This window comes from Vidua macroura, chromosome 5, assembly GCF_024509145.1.
Source record: "Vidua macroura isolate BioBank_ID:100142 chromosome 5, ASM2450914v1, whole genome shotgun sequence".
Classification (NCBI taxonomy): Eukaryota; Metazoa; Chordata; class Aves; order Passeriformes; family Viduidae; genus Vidua; species Vidua macroura.
The window spans coordinates 66,056,195-66,073,970 of NC_071575.1; the positions used below are offsets into that span (position 1 = coordinate 66,056,195).

Below are 17,776 nucleotides of genomic sequence, written 5' to 3' on the forward strand. Positions count from 1 at the left end.
GGAACAACCAAAACACGACGGCAGCCCATAATCACCTCTATTCTTGTGTCTCCCTTGTTCCTGCTGCATGAATTCAGTGTGGGCACCACTAGACAGGTGACTGGAGATGTCGCTGTACACTGTGACACACACTGCACGTTCTAGGATGAGCTGATTTCCTTTTATTTCTATTCCTCTCCCCTTACATCTCACCAAAGCAGCACACTTCAGAAGTCTTCAACAAGAAATAAAAACAAGGGAATTCAGTGAATGTAGCACACAAGGGGAAAGACTAAGAGAGACCACCACCAAAGATAAGCAAAACTTCATAAGAGTTCTCTTGAGGTTATCACTGAGAAGAGAAGGCTCTGGGGACACCTCATTGCAGCCTTCCAGTACCTAAGGGGGGCTTATAAAAAAGTTACTTTTTACATGGGCAGATAATAACAGGAGAGTGAATGGTTTTAAACCAAAACAAGGGATATTTAGATTACATGCTAGGAGAAAACATTCAGGGTCGTGAGGGTCTGGAATGTGCTTCCCAGAGACGTTGTCAAATATTATCTAGAATAGCTATTTAAGTCCTCCACGCTTCATGATATGGACCAACCAGCAGCATTCCTTGCTGAGGAGGAAATCCTCACTGGTGTGTCAGCATGAATTGTAGCTGCTTCTACACTTACATTGAAGCATCTGTGTTGGTCACTGCTGGAGAAGAGTCAACAACCACTGGCTCCTAAATGTTGACATCTGCTGCTATCTGATTATAATTAAGTACTTTGATTTTACAGGTAGTACTGGCTCCAGAAGGACAAAACCTGCAAACTTTCCCCTCTACTATCAAAGAATCCCAGAACCGATTTCTCAAAAGCAAATAGTAAAATCCTTTCTTTGAACAAAGATTATAGACCATTGAAGCTGCTCAGTAATTTCCCTCTGTGGTTCTAAGACATAGTTTTCCCCAAACCTTAATCAATTATATTCTGTATTACAAACACCAACTAACACAATCAGAGCCAAGCCAGAACATATTCTTTGTGCATTTTCCCCCTAGCAAGCACTGTCAAAGCTGAGACAATGACATTCTGCTAATTTGCCAATAATTTATACAGACACCACTAAAATGTGCTTAATCCTCAAAGAGATTCAGTTGCTTGACTCCAGATTTCAAAGAAAAGCATGCAAATGCAGCAATAAAATGTATTCCATTTAATCAAGTGAACACATAACAGACTGATTCACATTGTTTTATGGCATCAAATAACAGTTTTCTGATGTGATTCCATGTGGAAGAAAAGGGGGAGGTTGCTGTAAGTATATTTTGGCAGAGCAGTAGAAGAGGTCACACATAGCTGACTTTTTAGTGAACTGTTAAAGGCTTCCAAAATTTGTCTCTTAGGGGAAAATGGAAACATCCCCTCTCTACTACATCTTTAACAGAAAGAAATGAATAGCAGAAATCAGCTCAAATATTTCAGTTTACACTTGCTTAATTTTTGGAAAATGCAGTTTTCTTATTTTAAGGTAAGTAAATTCTACAGTACTGGTTTGTGTCCCACTATGTTAGCACTGCACCAGATACACCATTAGACTGCCTGGGAGAATTTTCAACAGCATAATGATAAACCATTTGGAAGCAGAGCTGAGAAGAGTCATACAGCAAAGTCTGTCACAGCTGTCAAAAAATTCCATTCCATTTTATTTGGAAAATATAATGGAAAGAGAAGGGAACCCAATGAAACCTGTGCGGTATTAAGTCAAATTAAATATAGTTCATAAAAATTAAGGCATTTCTGCATTACAGGGATATGAGTCCAGTAATAAAGAAAGAAATGGTGTTCTGGAGAATGAACTGTAATTATGGCTGAAAAAACATATGGAGAGAGAAGGGGAAAAATTAAAGGAGTTGTAGACAAATACAACTTGATGGCAGTGAAAAGCTCTACTCATTACTGAAGACCAGCAATGTTCAGGAAAGGCTGCAGTGCCGCCAAACATCTCAAGTCCAAAATTTCAAATATATTTTTACTTTATTTTATGAATGTCCATCAGATATATATCTTTGATGCTACAACACACTAGCTGAATAAAAATCAACAACATAAAACCCCTCATCATAAAAGATTCAAGAAGTGAAATCCCAAAGCCATAACCATTTACTCCGTGAGCATATCATCTTTGACAACCATATATAAATGACATCATGACAACAAATACAGTGTACAATAATAAGTGTGCAATGGTACAAAATATACAAAAAGGAATGTGTATTTAATATACATTCAACATTACCCCATAAAAATCTTTGTTGGGAAAGTGAAGTGCCTTTTCAAGACCAACAGAAAATGTACACCACTTCAGTTAAGATGCCTGAAGGATCTCCCATCAAAAGAGTAAAGTGTGTGTTCTTTGACTGAAACTATAAAACAACGGAGCTGAATTTTCCCTAATGAAAAAAAAAAATCTAAACTTCATAAAATTTTTGTTCACATCTAGAGTATAATAAAATATTTAGAGTGCAGAAAATTCAGTTTAATTTAAATTTTACTTTAAAGTGGGCCCTCTTTTATTGATAGACCTAGCTCAGTCATATAAAATCAAAAATCTATATTCCTTATAGTAAAAAGACTATTTCTGCCCATGTCTCTGTTCTGGTTTTGATGCATTCCACAATTCACATAAATTTGCTGTAATGGAAATATGAGTCAGACCAGAGGTCAATACAAGAATCATTACTCATTTTCTCTGGCTCTATACAAGTCTTACATAATTTTACTCGAATATTTTTTTGCCTAAGTTTCAGATTCCTTTGAGTTCGACCTCAGAGGGAATTTCAGGAAATTATTACTGTGGATATTATGAAGATCACATACTTATAAAATGTGGCTGATTTTATGGAAAAGTCCACCTAGCCTCCAGTTTCCAAGGCACCACTTTGTGCCTTTCCTCCAGAGCTGCTACTTGCACTGACACAGGATGCAATTAGATGCTGTGCAAGTACATAACCCATGCTCAGCTCTGCTGGACATCCATCCATCCATCCATCCCTCCATCCATCCATCCATCCATCCATCCCTCCATCCCTCCATCCATCCCTCCATCCCTCCATCCATTATTTCTAACAAGCCTCCCAAATGACAGAGCTGATCCCTGATTCCCAAAAGTAGAGATTTTTGCTGTACCTCCAGAGTTCAGGTTTTGCTGGTTCCCAGCCCTGGGAAAAGTGACATTTACACAGCTCAAGGGAGAACACTGAATCTGCCAAAGACCTCTCCTGAAAGGACAAGCTTCCACAGAGAGGGACAAGTGCAACTTGCACGGTAGGTACCACTTTACTTCTCTATAAAGAGTTTGAATCTGCTACTGCCTACAAACTCATGGGCCCAGACCTATAATTCACACAACAGCTGTTACTAAGTTTAAATTTAATAGCACTAGGTTTTACTCCAACCCTGATGGCCATGACTTAGGCACCAGAATGGGTTCAATTTGCAGGTGCAACACAATTCCTCTTGCATTAGAGGTCAACACTGACCATCCACACCTTCAAAGCATTAAAATCAAAAGTATTTTCCAAAGTTCAAAACTCACCCAAGGTTCATTCTGAGTACCATTCACAATTTTGATTTCAAGAAATACTCACAGTTATACCAGTAAACAACAACACACAACCTTTGCAGGAGGTTGCAGGCCTCTCTGAAAATAATTTCTTAGGAATATGCACAGGAGTGAGAAGGAAACAAAAAGTACCTATAAATCATATGGCATGCCTGAGTGTTGCCCAGGTGAATGCAAAAAATTCATGTTATTTGCAGTATGCATATCTCTTCCTGAGTTGAATTTCATTCCCAGTATGGAATCCAAGAATCTGCTTTCTTGTTTTGGCAAGGTACTCAATCACTTGGTAAGGCAATCCCATTTTCTGGTTTGCTTCCTGTCTTCTTTCCTCCTAAAAGGCCAAGCATTTCTCACCAAGATCACCACTATAATGTGTGCCAGAATATGTTTAAAATATAGTCCTGTAAAAATAGAAATTAGGTTTGTTCCTTGAAGGCAGCATTAATTCTTCATATATTCTGGGATCTTGAAGATTTCAGCTGAACAGATTCAAAATTATCTTCCTTTTCCTGCAATGGAAAGAGAGGTTCCCATCAACTGGATTGCCTCAAAATCTCTCCAGCAGTCAGCACAATCACTTCTCTCTCAATATCCTTTGCCAAAAACTTAACTTTATTTTTACTATGGTATTTAAGTGCACAGTTTGACCCTTTAATATTTAATATCATTACTAATTCTGTAAAAATTTGCAAAACAAATAAAATTATGCTATAGCTATTGTTCATGGTACTTATTTTAGATGGTACAGGGAAAGTCTGCATTTCATATTCAGAGAATAGGACAGGTAGCCTAAGCTGGGGAATTGCAAGGTAATCATCTCTATGGTTATTATCAGTTATAAATGTGTTTCCTGCAATATATAAAATGCTTGAAGCATAGCACGTGAGTGTGTACACCACTGCCTTGCTCCTGGATTCCAATCTCAACACCTCCTCTGGGAGACCCACAAGACAAAACATCAGTTTCCATCTTAAAAATCAGGGCTAGAGAGTTGAGTTTTCTCTCTGTTTTCATTTGCTGGGTGACAGCCTTGGCCATTTGGCCAGCAGGCATCAGGGTGAGCAAGAAATGTGGACATACACACACAAATAGTCTGCAAACTGTCTTGAACTGCCTTCATAATCTGATTTTTAAAGCCATCTCGCACAGATCAGGACAGCCTGGTGCAGACAAGAGAAAGAAGGGGAGAAATTGTCCTATGCTAATCTAGTGAAAAATATATGTTCTGAAGATTGTGGTATTGCCGTGCTGGAGACAACAGACACAACTAGAACAGCCCCCAGTCTGAAACAGGTTTGTAACTATTTGGTTTATATCTTCTCATTAAAAATAAGTCATCCCTTTCTATATTACAAGCCTAGCCCTCAATCCCTTGGGTACTCAAACCCACCAATACCTTTATGACATGTTGATAGAGATGCCATAGCCTGAAGCTTGAACATAGTTAGGGTACTGCAGATTTTCTTTCTCTCTCATTTTACGTTTTTCCTTTTTCTCCCCTGTTTTCCTCCATATATTTTTCTGTATTTGACATGCATATGTAGCAGGACATGAATTTCTTCATCTTTTGCATAAATGACAAGCAATGCCTATAACATTTGTTTTCGATAAATATCTATTAAATCTGAGTTATCTGCAGGTGTGCAGGACACAGAGCTGAGTAAGCTAATGAGTTATTGGAAGTCGAATTTACCAGCTATTGTTATCTAGCAGTAAAAAAAAGGAAGAAGCTTAGAAATATCTGACAATCTTGTTGAAAAAGGAGAGAACACTCAGGAGGCCTGCTACAGTGGATAAAAGAACATTTAAAAAAAATACAGGTAGGCATTCAAGTTGTCTGAATACTGAAGTACTAAAGCTTAATTCTATTTTTGCAATATCACCAGAAAATTTTATGTGATTTGATTTTATTTACATCTTCAATATTCTCAATATTGAATTAAGAATTAATATTGAATTTCTGCCCCTTTCCACAAGGAACAATATTGATTTTGCAGGACAAATAGGCTGGGGTCAAGGGAAAATTCTGCACATTATCTGTGCAATGGTAACTTCTCCTAGGAGGGATAGCTGAGGAGCAGGTAGCGTGGCAAGAGGACACCAGTCAAATAAAAAAAGTAAAAGAATGAAGAGAAGAGAATAATAAGGGAAAAGAAAGGCAGTACACAAGTCTTAATTATATTTCACTCAATCACAGAAAGGAAAAAAAAAAAAGAGATACAGGGAAAAGATCTCATAATTCAACATTCTGAGATATTATATGACAATAAACTAGAGTACAATGTTTCAAAATTAATTTTTATTATGAGCTTTTAGAAGACTTTCTAAGGAACTGACTTCAACAAAGCTGTTTGAAAGGGAAAATGTCATTTGCCTTTATCCTGATCATAACAGATGCCCCCTTGAATCCCTTAAAGACAACACTATCCTTTCCATAGCACAGATTTCAGGGCATTTAGAACAAAGACCAAAGAGCTTTTGGGATCTACCGTGATGGCCCTCTGTGGCTCCTCTCAGAAATGTTCAAAGGACACCAAAGACTTTGGTACTGTCAGTTCAGACATGCAACAATCCACATCACATCTACTGTAGAAAAAAAATGCTTTTTTGGTGTTGCTTCCCACTGAAATGGAGGAGGCTGCTGTGTTGGGCAACAGGATGAAGCTGATGCCTCCTCTTTAACTGAATCCTACTCAAAATTATGGTTCTCAAGTCAGCCATGAAGCCAGCCCAGGTGAGCTACAAGCAGCTGGCTGGTGCCTGTGTTGCCAGTGTTAATTTTCTATATTTCTAATAGCTGTGTTTGCCTCAGCAATGGATGTGCCTGGGAGGATTCCAGCCAAAAAAGGTTCTCTCTGCCATTAACTGGATTTTCTGGTGCCATCCATGCAACAAAAAATGTTACTGACATCTCTCTGTGGAGGAAAGAGCATTTACCCAAAACCCTATAAAATTTCTTAATTTTATCCAGACTGTGGATTTCAGCAGATCACTATGGACTGGATGAGATGTGTGTGGGAGGCTGCACTGCTGTGAAATTAGCATCAAAGATTCATCACATCCAGTAATAAATAAAGGTAATAATTATTTTTAGTATTAATATTGGTAATTACTACTCACCTTTGTTGCCAAGGATTTAAGCTTCCCCAGCAGTGACTGCTTATTTGAATATACAATTTCTTCTTCATTATCTTCTCCTTCCATTATAGCACAGCTGTCAGCAGCTGGCAGTTCACACTCTTTTGAGTTCGTTGTCATCACTAATTTGGAATATTTATACTCCAGCCTGAAGATATAAAGCCACACAGGAACAGATTTTTTCTCAAATGTCCCATACCCAGGGGTTTTGTAATTTAGATTGTCTGCAGTCCTCCCACATAGTTACTTCTGAGGTAGTGGAAATTAGATACATTTCAATCATTAAAAATATGTAACCAAAATAGTATTAACAATACACTGAGCTCTTGCTCTCCAATTAGTCCTCTATCCTTATAAAAGGACCATGTTTTCCCAGAAGACCAAGGGGAGGACAAGAGGGCTTCCTGCCGGAGGGCTTCCTGAAGAAGTGCTGGCTGGGGCAACAGCCAAAAGAGAACTAAGCAATATGGCCAAGAACCTAATTTTTTACCAAGCTGAAAGGGACTAATTAGACTAAAGATTCCCTTTTGGTCTTCAGAACTTGAAAAGGCCATGTTGCTTCAGAAACTAAAGTCAAGTTCAAACTCTCAAAAGACAGTTCCTATTGGGAAATTATGCCATTGCAAATTACTGTGGATGTTCTATACTTTCCTCACCAGAATTTTTTATCACCATCGTTGACAGAAGAAACATCAACTTGGTGTATGAATGGATTGATCCTACAAGGCACTGCTCATCAAGAGTATCATGAAGTCAGATGCAGGAAAAGTCACTCCATCAAGCTTTTAGCTCACTTTTCTATAGAACACAATTTGCAGTACTTACTTCTGGTTCTTCTTCCAAAAGTAGCAAGTCAAGGCTATGAGCAGAACAGCTGTGAAAGCACCAACACCAGCTCCAACTTTAAGCCAAAAATCCACTGTTTCACAAGGGCTGGTCCTTTTTTCTGGCAAGGGAACTCCTTTAATGCAATGCTTTGGCTCATTCCATACATATAAGGTTTCCTTTCAAACAGAAAACATCAAAAAGTGGGCTGCTTGTAGGAAAAGAAAGAACTGTTTAGACTTACAGAAAACAAGCTGTTCTGAGGTAGAAAGGTAAATGAAAGCAAACCAAAACACATCCTTCAGATTTTCAGACTTTAGGTTTTCAGTTATATTGTCTAATCAGTCCTCCCCTTGCTTGTGCCAGCAGGTTCAGGCACTGCAAAGGATTTCCTCCCCTGTACAGGTCTCCATGTGACACAATATGGGCTGGACAGCTTTGGGAATAAGTTGTGCCTGCACAGGAGCTGTTGATCAACAGGAGAGTTTGAACCTGTGGAAGGACTTCCTAATATTTGACTAGAGAATGCAGCAGCAAAAACATTGCAAGCAAGTAGGATGAATTTATGAACTGACATTTGGAAACCTTTCCCAGCCTGCCCCTGATGTTTGTGGTTACGAAACAACTTAAGTCTTTTGGGCAGTCCATCCTTCAGAAATAAGTGTCCTGCATGTCTGAATGCATTGAGAGCTCACATCCTTGCTCACACAGCTGGTCAGCACAAACCAGCTCTCTTGCAGGAACCACCCTACCACTGACACAAACATTCCTGAGTGTCAACACAGCTCCTCCCCAGCCAGCTCAGAGCCTGGGCTGAGATCTTCCAACCCATTTACATAACAATTTGCACACCAAATCTCAAGAAGAGTCCAAGTTACATGTAAATGAGCCCAGCTGACTTTGAGATATGGGTCCTGTACCTGAAATCCTTTTTTGCAGGCTCCCTCAATCTCATGGTAGTCTTGCTCCGTGCAGAGAGGACAAGCTTCTGCACTTTCCCATAGGAAGTAGAAAGTGCACCCATCGCAGGTGCCCGCAGGACAGGAGCTACGAGGAGAGCAGAGCTCAGTTATCAGTTATGAAAGAAACACTCTGGGGTGTGCATCCTCCACGTTCTGCTGCTGAAGATTGGGAAATATGAGAAATGGGTAAACATTCATCAAGTTAGCAGATGGGAGAATTTGGGGGAAGAATTTTTCCTGGTTTGTAAAATGCTTTCTCAAGTGAAGACAGGAGTTGAGCTGTCAAAGATCTAAAGGGAGAGGGAGAGGGAGAGGGAGAGGGAGAGGGAGAGGGAGAGGGAGAGGGAGAGGGAGAGGGAGAGGGAGAGGGAGAGGAGTCACTACACCAGCCCAGGCTAGCCCAGCATACTCCTCCATCACTGTTCTCCTGCACAGGGTGGCTGTTCCACCTGAATGCTGCTATCTGGTTCCTGCCATTGTTCTAATGATGTCTGGGTGATTTAGTTCATATGGAATGGACTTGTCCTGTCAGGGTTAATTACTAGAAGGATGTTCACCAGTTAATGAAGAGATAACAGCTTCTCTTACTCCAAGAAAAACGAATGGCCTATTTTGTATTCAGCCTGCAGAAGAAAGTTGTACTGGCAGTGGCAGGAAAGTCATGTAGATTTTGTTACTGACAATCACATCAGGTCTAACAGGAGCAATGGCCAAAGGCCATGCAAGAAGTTTGGTCATGTAAATATGAAATATATTCATGCAGAAAAAATGGATTTAAAGTTGTGTTGTTCTATATCATCTGGAAACCTGATATCCTGATCTGAAAAAAAAAAAACATCCCTAAAAGCCCATTCTGGCTTATCCAGATTTGAATACCTGACAACAGGTACATTCCTCTGTGAATTATGGAGCATTTTTCCAACCTACATGGCAAGAGCACTGACAGACCTTTCCCTTCAACTACTTTCATCTTATACTGCAGATTCATGTGATACTAAACACCATGCCTGGAGGATCAAGGAGTTACATTATTTGACATATTTCTGAGACCTCACCATGTGAAAACAGCTGACTGCTGAGCTAATCAAAGGGGGACAGGAAAGGAGAAGTCTACATGAACAGAGATAAGGTACACGTGTCAGCTGTGTGCCATTTCTGCCCATGCTCACACTTTCAAAAGCAAGGCAGGTTGTTCCTCCCTCACTCCTGCTGCTTTATCACAGTTCACATCGTGTTTATCCTGTGGCACTGGAAGAACAACTGAAGAATTTTCATGCAGAAGCTGATAGTGGCTTACTGCCCAGCATAATTTGTGTTAGGACAGGTCCCTCAGAAACTGGGGAAAGCATCTCTAAAGGTGTTCAAATATCATTCATTTCATCCATCACCTGTGAAGGAGACTCTACTTTGCTTTCAGGCAATCACAGTTTGTGTGTCACAAGAGGGACAGGGATCAAAGGATCCCACACATCTCACACTGTTCTGTTTTGGGAAGAGGACTCAGCTTTTGGGAAGGAGGATGAGTGAGAGCTATCAGCAGAGTTGTAGTAACATCCAGACAGACTAGAAAGGGCCTTGATATCCAAAGAGAAGGGTTATCAGAGTTGAACGAAGCTTCTGAAAAATCACAGTGTGCTGCTAAAGAGTAATAGAATTTAGTATTTTACTGTTTTTTTCTCTGCAGTTTTTCAATCATGCTTATGACTTAAGTTATGTTTATGCAGGCATAAACAGGATTTTGGAAGAAAGAAGCTTTTTAAAGTCCCTCAAATCAGACTGAAGAGGAAAAAAACTCAGGCAAATTAAACACAACTGGTACAAGGCAGCCAGGATACAGCAATGAAACACATAAATAAATATATCCCAAACATAAAATAGACAATCAGAGCTCACATAAGCATTGCAATAGCAGATTTCAAAGTTCCTAGAATAGGTTAGCCTTTTCCAAAAAAAACAATTTTCACTAGCCACTGCTGTAGACCAAAGAAGAAAAAGTACCTCTCAAAGCCCCAACTAGGCAGTTTAATCAGAAGGCCGAAGATTAAAATAAGGAACTGAAATAAAGGAGAAGTGAAGACAAGTAAACATCACTGCATTTTCTTTTGCATTTAAGCTCAGAACAACCTGCCACACAGCCTAAACACAGATCAGTTGGTCTGCTGGAAGCTGATGGACACCTAGGAAAAACAAGTGACTGATGAGGGAGAGAGCACTCCTCATTGCTATTATATCATAATATAAAATTACTAATGAGTTTTGTAAAGATTACCTGAGGAGCAAAGGCTTTTTGGTACTAGTAGGACACAAAGACTGAAATACCTGGGCACAGAAAGCTCTCCTTGGTCTGGTTTGTTGGGGTTGCATCTCATTGTTACAACAGTTGCACGGCCATTTTCACAGGAGGTTGTCACTGTTGAAGACCTAATGTCAAACAAGAGGAGAAAAGCAACATATTTCCACTACATTAAATGGATATTACTGTTTCATGTAAACACTCATGCAGCTGCAGTACTAACAAAATACCCTTTACCACAATGCTTTTGACTTTGCCAGGTGAAAAAACAACAAAAACAAAACAAAACAAAACAAAACAAAACAAAACAAAACAAAAAAAAAAAAAAAAAAAAAAAAAAAAAAAAAAAAGAGAGCAACAACAGAATCAGGGTAGGCCTCACCAATTCATTCATTTAAATCTCAAAGTGCTCTGAGATGCTACTGCTACTTAGGGAACTGCTCTGGTTTTCTAGCTAGTTTGGAATCTGCTGCATCAAGGAGTGAACTTTCCCACAAAACAGAATAGAATGATTGAAAAGGACAACCACAGGTGATGTGGTTGGTGTGTTACTCTGCTGGAGAGGTGCTGAAGGCTCACTCCCAGCCTAGAAACCTGAAAACCAAACTGTCCTGAAATAGCACAGGGCAAAGGGGATTAAAAAGATCTTTCTCCAGCATGATAGATGTTGTAAGCCAAGTTCATGATATGCTCAAAGCAGGGTCACTGGTGTGGGGCTCAGAACGCAGAATGAGACACATAATTTAAGTATTCACATAAGCATAAAGTGCTGATATCCAAAATCCTATATTCAGTCAAGTCCCAGCCTAGAAACACAGCTGACATGAAGACCAGCATGTAGACATCTGAACTGAGCTGATCTTTGAGCTACTTCCTACCCAAACTGAGGCATTCTTTTTATGGAGAAGAGTGAAGAATGGGAAAAGCATACCAGTAACTGTGCATGTTGAAACAATTACTTTTAATCTTGATTAGTCCTTTTTTGTAGCATCAAAGTAAACACAAATGAAAGTGAAAGAAAATATGCAACCAGAAGTGGACATTTCAAAGTCATATATGAGAAAATATGGAAGGTAACAGGATATTGAAAGTGGCATCTGGATGAATCAAAGCTCTACAAACACTTCCTATGGATCAAGCCTAATTTAGATTTAAGTAAAGAGTGTTTGCTGATTTCATTAGATGATCTTCAACCTGTCAATCAATATCAGGTAGATACTGATTAAAGTGGCAAAGATTAAAGGTGGGTTATAGATCCCCCCTCAGTTTTACTTTCCTCTAAACAAATTAAGACATCTGACATAGCAATAAGCAGCATTTTTTACCTACTTGTAAAAGAAATGCACATCCAGTGTTTTGCTTGGAGAGGGAGGAAACATGTCTGCCTTGATGCTGATATTTTCCAGCACTGTTTCAACAGTAGCTCCTAAAATGTGAGAAATTTTTAAAAAAGAAGCAAATATTAATGGATTTTTGAGGGGTCTATGTGTAATATTTTCTCAGTCTGAAAGGTGTGGATCTTACTTAATAGCATTTAATGGCATTGTTGTACATTACACACACCTTTTTCTAACTGAACTTTGCAGATATATATGTTCCTCATACAGTCTGATTTCCTCATGTAGACATAGCAAAATTTTAAAAATTAATAAAACACCCATGTAAATATTTATTACTCTCTTATATTAATTTAAAGCAATCACTGGATATTAAAGAAACATAAAATAATTTAGGCTGGCAAAAGATTACTGAAGGTATCTGATGGAACCACTCAGAGCATATGCCTTGAGTGTATAACCCTCACACATCAAAACCATGTAATGACCTGAGCAATTTGCAGTACTTTGAGAGAAGAAATAACAAGACTCAGAAGGACTATGGAATCATAGGCAAGCCTTGATGGCATATTTTGGAACAAATGACAGGCTGCTGTATGAACGACATGGATTTTGGGCAAAAGCTGAAAAGGAGGAAAATGCAAGTAATCAAAGTTCTTAGAGATCCTTCCAACCCCATGGACCAAAGAATACAGAAAATATTGGTGCTCCACTGCAACATTTCAGAAGAGGGAGTTGTACAAAGGGGGCTGCATCCTTCCAGAGAGTTAAAAGTTGACAGAACAAGAAGTGGTAGTGGTCAGAAACTGGTGAAAAGACTGAAGAAAAGAAGTTTTCCACTTGTTCTTGAAACAGTTCACAGAATCACAGACTCATACAATGGTCTGGGTTGGAAGCAACTTAAAGATCATCTTGTTCCAAACCCCCTGCCATGGGCAGGGACTCCTTTCACTAGACCAGGTTGCTCAAAACCCTGTCCAACCTGTTCTTGAACACTTCCAGGGATGGGGCAGCCACAGCTTTTCTGGGCAACCTGTGCCAGTGTCTCAGCACCTTCACAGGGAAGAATTTCTTCCTAATATCTAATTTAAACCTGCCTTCTTTAAGTTTGAAGGCATTCCCCCTCATCCTGTCACTACATGCCCGTGTAAAAAATCCCTCTCCAGCTCTCTTGCAGCCCCTTTAGGTACTGGAAGATGATCTAAAATCTCCTTGAAGCCTTCTCTTCTCCAGGCTGAACAATCACAGTTCTATCAGCCTGTCACCCAGGAGGAGTGATCAGCCCTCTGACCGTGTTTTGGCCTCCTCTGGACTCACTTCAAGCAGGTCCACATCCTTGCTATGTTAGGAAAGGCAGACTTCAACCATTTTAAAATCTAGCAACTGAGATTTAAAAAGGCACCAGAAGAGCTTGGCATCTTTTTTTTTGTATTAGGAAAAAGTCAGGACTATCTCTTTGTTTTTCAAGACAATGACTGCCCTCATTCCTCTAGTGGCAGGAGACAATATTGGCATTTACTGGCATGAATGTTTGTGAATTAGAAACCCATACCTAAGAGTGACCTTTAACAGAGCTTTTGATGACAGTGAATTGTCAAAAGATTCATGGAGAGGGGAAATGGTGACCCGAATTACAATGTCTCTCTCACAATGAGGCAAAATAATGGTAATGGAAAATGGGTTTCAGTTCATGGACAGATGCACAATGACAGAAAGTCAACAAGAATTTATGGAGCACCTCTTTTGTTGAACAAATCTGATCTCACTCCTTGAGTGCTGATGAACTTGGTTGCTAAAGAAAGTTATGTAAATTTATCAAGTATTTCACTAATTACATGAGGTTCTAATTAAAAAGTTAGCAGTGTACTATCAATTAAGCGCACACTCTGCATTAAAAACTATTTAGCTAAGTCATTATAAAATTATCTGGCCATGGGAAATTGTCATCAAACGTGGGATGTCTCCAGGCTTCTCTAGGCATCGATACTGAAGTGTGAAAATGCAAGATTAACATCAGGGATCTGCAAGTAACTGTACAATCCATGCTGGCAAAGTGTGTAGATGAGACAAAGATTAAGGGGATTAAAAATAAAATACAGAGCAACCTGGTTGCTTGGTTCACTTAGTAAAATGGTCCCAAAAAAACTCAATATAAGATATATATATATATAAAATATATAATGTAATACAAGTGCAGCAATAATTGAAGGCCAGTCTTAAGGAAGAGAGATTTTCCCTTGGAAATTGTAACTCTGACATCAGATCCAAGAAGCCAAGCCATCATTAAATCCCTTAAGTTTGGAGAAAGAAGGATGAAGGGATTCCAAATACAAAAGTGATTTTTATTGCTATTATAGCAAATTAAGTACTGGAATACTATTCCATTTTATGCTTTAAAAAAATATAAAATCTTACAGAAGGTGTAGAAAGAGACCCAAAAGTTATTTAGGTGTTAAAAAAAAAAATACATGGTAGCAAGACAATTAGGAGAACTTGGTCTACTTAATTTATCAGAAGGGTGTGACGATTCCAGTACACAAAATATTTCTTCAAGAAGGAAAATATTGGTGTGGACTGGAGAAAGACTAATAAAAAGCAAGAGCTGAAAACTGAAGTCAGGGAAATTCAAATAGGAGACAAGCCTGCTTTAAAAACAGAGAGATGGTGTTTGACCAGTGGAAAAAAATACCAGTGACTGTGGCAAAGTTGTTATTTCTGGCAGTCTTAAAAGTCCAGGTTGAATGCTTTCCCAAAGATGTGCTTTTGTCAAACATAAGTTTCTGGGCTCGGTGCCAGGGAGAAAGTACAAACACTCAGTGCCTGTAATGGATAGGTGAGCAGACCAAATTACTTCATTGTCTCATCTGGTCTCAGATTCTGGGGACTTGTGATCTGCACCAATGTAAAACTTAATGATGTGCACAGCCATGTGCTGCCCTAAGCCTCCTGACTCCTTGCCTAATTATGTCCCCACATCAGTTTCTTCTAAAAGTGCCCAAGCGGGATCTTGGCAGGGCAGAAACACTTGCACTAATGTGACTATCACAGTCATTTGTCTTGCCCTGAGTGAGGTGGGTACAGAACATAAAAGAAAACCAGTGCTTTTTAATTACACTCTCCAGATTTTTGTGCTGAAATGCTATGCACCGTGAGACCTGCCAGACCAAGCACAAGGAAGAGTGAATAATACAGAAAGGGAAAACTAAAAATGTGCACAGCCTTTGCTTTTCTCCTCCAGCCATCAGCTCAACTGAAACATCAGCAAAACACAAAGGCCTCTGTGCAGAGCTGCTTCACAGCTCAGGAACCATCTCAGACTGGTCTTGGGCTGCCCCTTCACCCTTCCCTCAAAGTAATGCAGCTGCTGAGCCAAGAAGGATTTACTCTGCAGCCCTAAATACATGAGTACATTCACAACAACAAGGAGAAGACAAACCATGTACCTAAGAACCTGTCAGCAAGGCTGTTGGACTGCAGAGCCAAGGCTGTTCGGAAGCCCTTGCTGTCTGATGGGATGATGGTGGACTGACAGACAAAAGCTCCCACAAAATTGGAAAAATCTTCTGATTCTGCAACCATGTCCTTCAGAGTAACATCTGTGATATTGTCAGTGCAAATTGCCATCTTCTTCCCCTGTGGACAATCAGGAAAAAAGAGAGAAGCTGCTGGTTGTTGATAAGATGTGAAAAAGTTTGGGAAGAAAGAGATTACAAACTTGCTGATTGCAAACTGGATGAGATTCATTACTTTACTTTATAACAAGTTGATGTCTCTATGTGTCTGTCATAAGAGGGACAAACCACAACAAATTGTGCCATTGTCAAAGTTCCCATTAAAGCCTTGTACAGACTCAGAAATACAATGTCACCTCTGGCAGGTGCCTTATCAGAAATCTGTACTGTGGAGCACTCTTCTTTGTTTATCTTGACAGCACAGTGTTTTCTTGCAGAGCATAGTAAAATGGCTTGCAAAGGAAAACCCTATTTCCCTTGCCTTTAAATAATATACTGTAGAATACCTCTTTATTTGGGATTTAATCCAGATAAAATATTTTCAAAGCACAAATACATGAAATCCCTAAACAGATATATAACCTTCAAGACTGCTTTAATATCGTATGCCAAGATCAGTGCTAGAATCAGAGCAACAGCAATGAAAGAGAAATTACCAGACTCAGTTTCCCTAGCAAAATGTCAAGCACTCACCACCTAATCATATGCTTGGTTGTACTGTAGTACCATTGTAGTAGTTTGGGAAAGTGAAGAGCAGATCCACAGAGAAGAGAGCATATCTGTATGTTTGTGGATCTAGCTGTCAGCAGCTCTAATCCAGGTGGTAGTTAAACACACATAGAAGCCTAAAAGTATGCAAAATGCTGTAAAGAAATGTGACTACTCATTTGTCTTAACTCATGCAAATCCTTTGATACATGGCTAAAAGACTTCAGAACTTTACAGGGCTGAGCATTATTGTTAACTACACATGTTGGCTTTCATGGGACAATGCACAACACTGGTACTGCTCTGAAAGTCAATTTATGTGTGTGACAGCATGCTCTGACTCAGACCAAGCTCCAGACAGAGCCTGTTTAACTCACAGACTAAACACATTTTTCTGCCACTCTTTAAGGCTGCAAAGTCAGCACTGGGCATCTTGGCCACTGGCAGACAGCAGGGTGACCAGGGGGTCTGTATACAACATCTCCAGGGAAGCAATGAGGGACACATATGGAAAGCAGTTGCCAGCTGAAAGACTCAGACTCTTCATTTGAGCTCCTGGGTGGCAGCCCACAAAGGTCAGGGTTGTGATGTAAGTGACTTAAAGGCACAAGAAAGAAAAAGCTGGGATGTGACAGGAATTATCTTCTGAGCTTTATTTATGGCCTATAACACAATATCTCTGCTCTGGAAAATCACTTGGCTGCTCAAAAGTCCTCTTGCACTGCAAAGCAAGATCCAAAGGGAAGTGTTTGCACAATATTGGTAACAACTCAGCTGACAGGGAGTCTTTGTCCTGTCGCAGTGTTACCCCAGAGCATCAACACATGCAACAGATTGGTTCATCCTCCCAACCCTCAAGCCCAGCTGAGCTCACCTCATGCCCACACAGGCTGATGTTAAAGAAGTGGAAGAACTTGGTCCCTCGGGAAGTGAAGCTAGGTCCACTCATCAATGAGCCCACCTGGCTGAGGTTGCTAAAATTGTAATTCAGGCTCTGGTTATCCTTGACATAGGACACCAGGCAATCACTGAAGCAGGCAGAGTGGTCCTGCAAGGCAGAGGCATCCATTAAAGAGCAGTTATGGAACAGCAGCAAACCATTCACCTCAGAGTTAAAGCATGGGTGCAGACAGGACTGCTTTCCTTATTAAGGATGAAGGGGAACTCTGTCCTATTCCTGTAACTGATCTTTCCCTTGGGATAATTCCCATTCCCATTTCAGTCCCTTGCAATCACATATCAGGACCAAAATGTTCCCTAAGCCTGATTTTTCTGTTGTCTGCTGCATTAGCCAAGAGAATGCAATTTCTTGCTTTGTTTTGTCCTGGGTACTTTTAGGATCCCAATGTTCAAGCTTAAAGCCCTGTAAACAGGCCAAAACACAACCTTGGTCACACTTGCATT

General features: G+C 39.8%; 1 protein-coding gene across 1 annotated transcript in view; it reads right to left on the minus strand.

The window, feature by feature from the left end:
- Positions 1–1,173: 1,173 nt before the first annotated feature.
- ELAPOR2 (endosome-lysosome associated apoptosis and autophagy regulator family member 2) overlaps positions 1,174–17,776 on the minus strand; it is a 94,131-nt gene continuing 77,528 nt past the window's right edge. The window contains exons 14-21 of the mRNA XM_053978822.1: positions 17,247–17,420; positions 15,596–15,785; positions 12,145–12,241; positions 10,842–10,943; positions 8,481–8,607; positions 7,561–7,739; positions 6,718–6,883; positions 1,174–4,106 (exon numbers count right to left, since the gene is read on the minus strand). Of these exons, the coding sequence (XP_053834797.1) occupies positions 4,047–4,106; positions 6,718–6,883; positions 7,561–7,739; positions 8,481–8,607; positions 10,842–10,943; positions 12,145–12,241; positions 15,596–15,785; positions 17,247–17,420 (1,095 nt within the window). The 3' untranslated portion in view covers positions 1,174–4,046. The remainder of the gene's footprint in view (positions 4,107–6,717; positions 6,884–7,560; positions 7,740–8,480; positions 8,608–10,841; positions 10,944–12,144; positions 12,242–15,595; positions 15,786–17,246; positions 17,421–17,776) is intronic.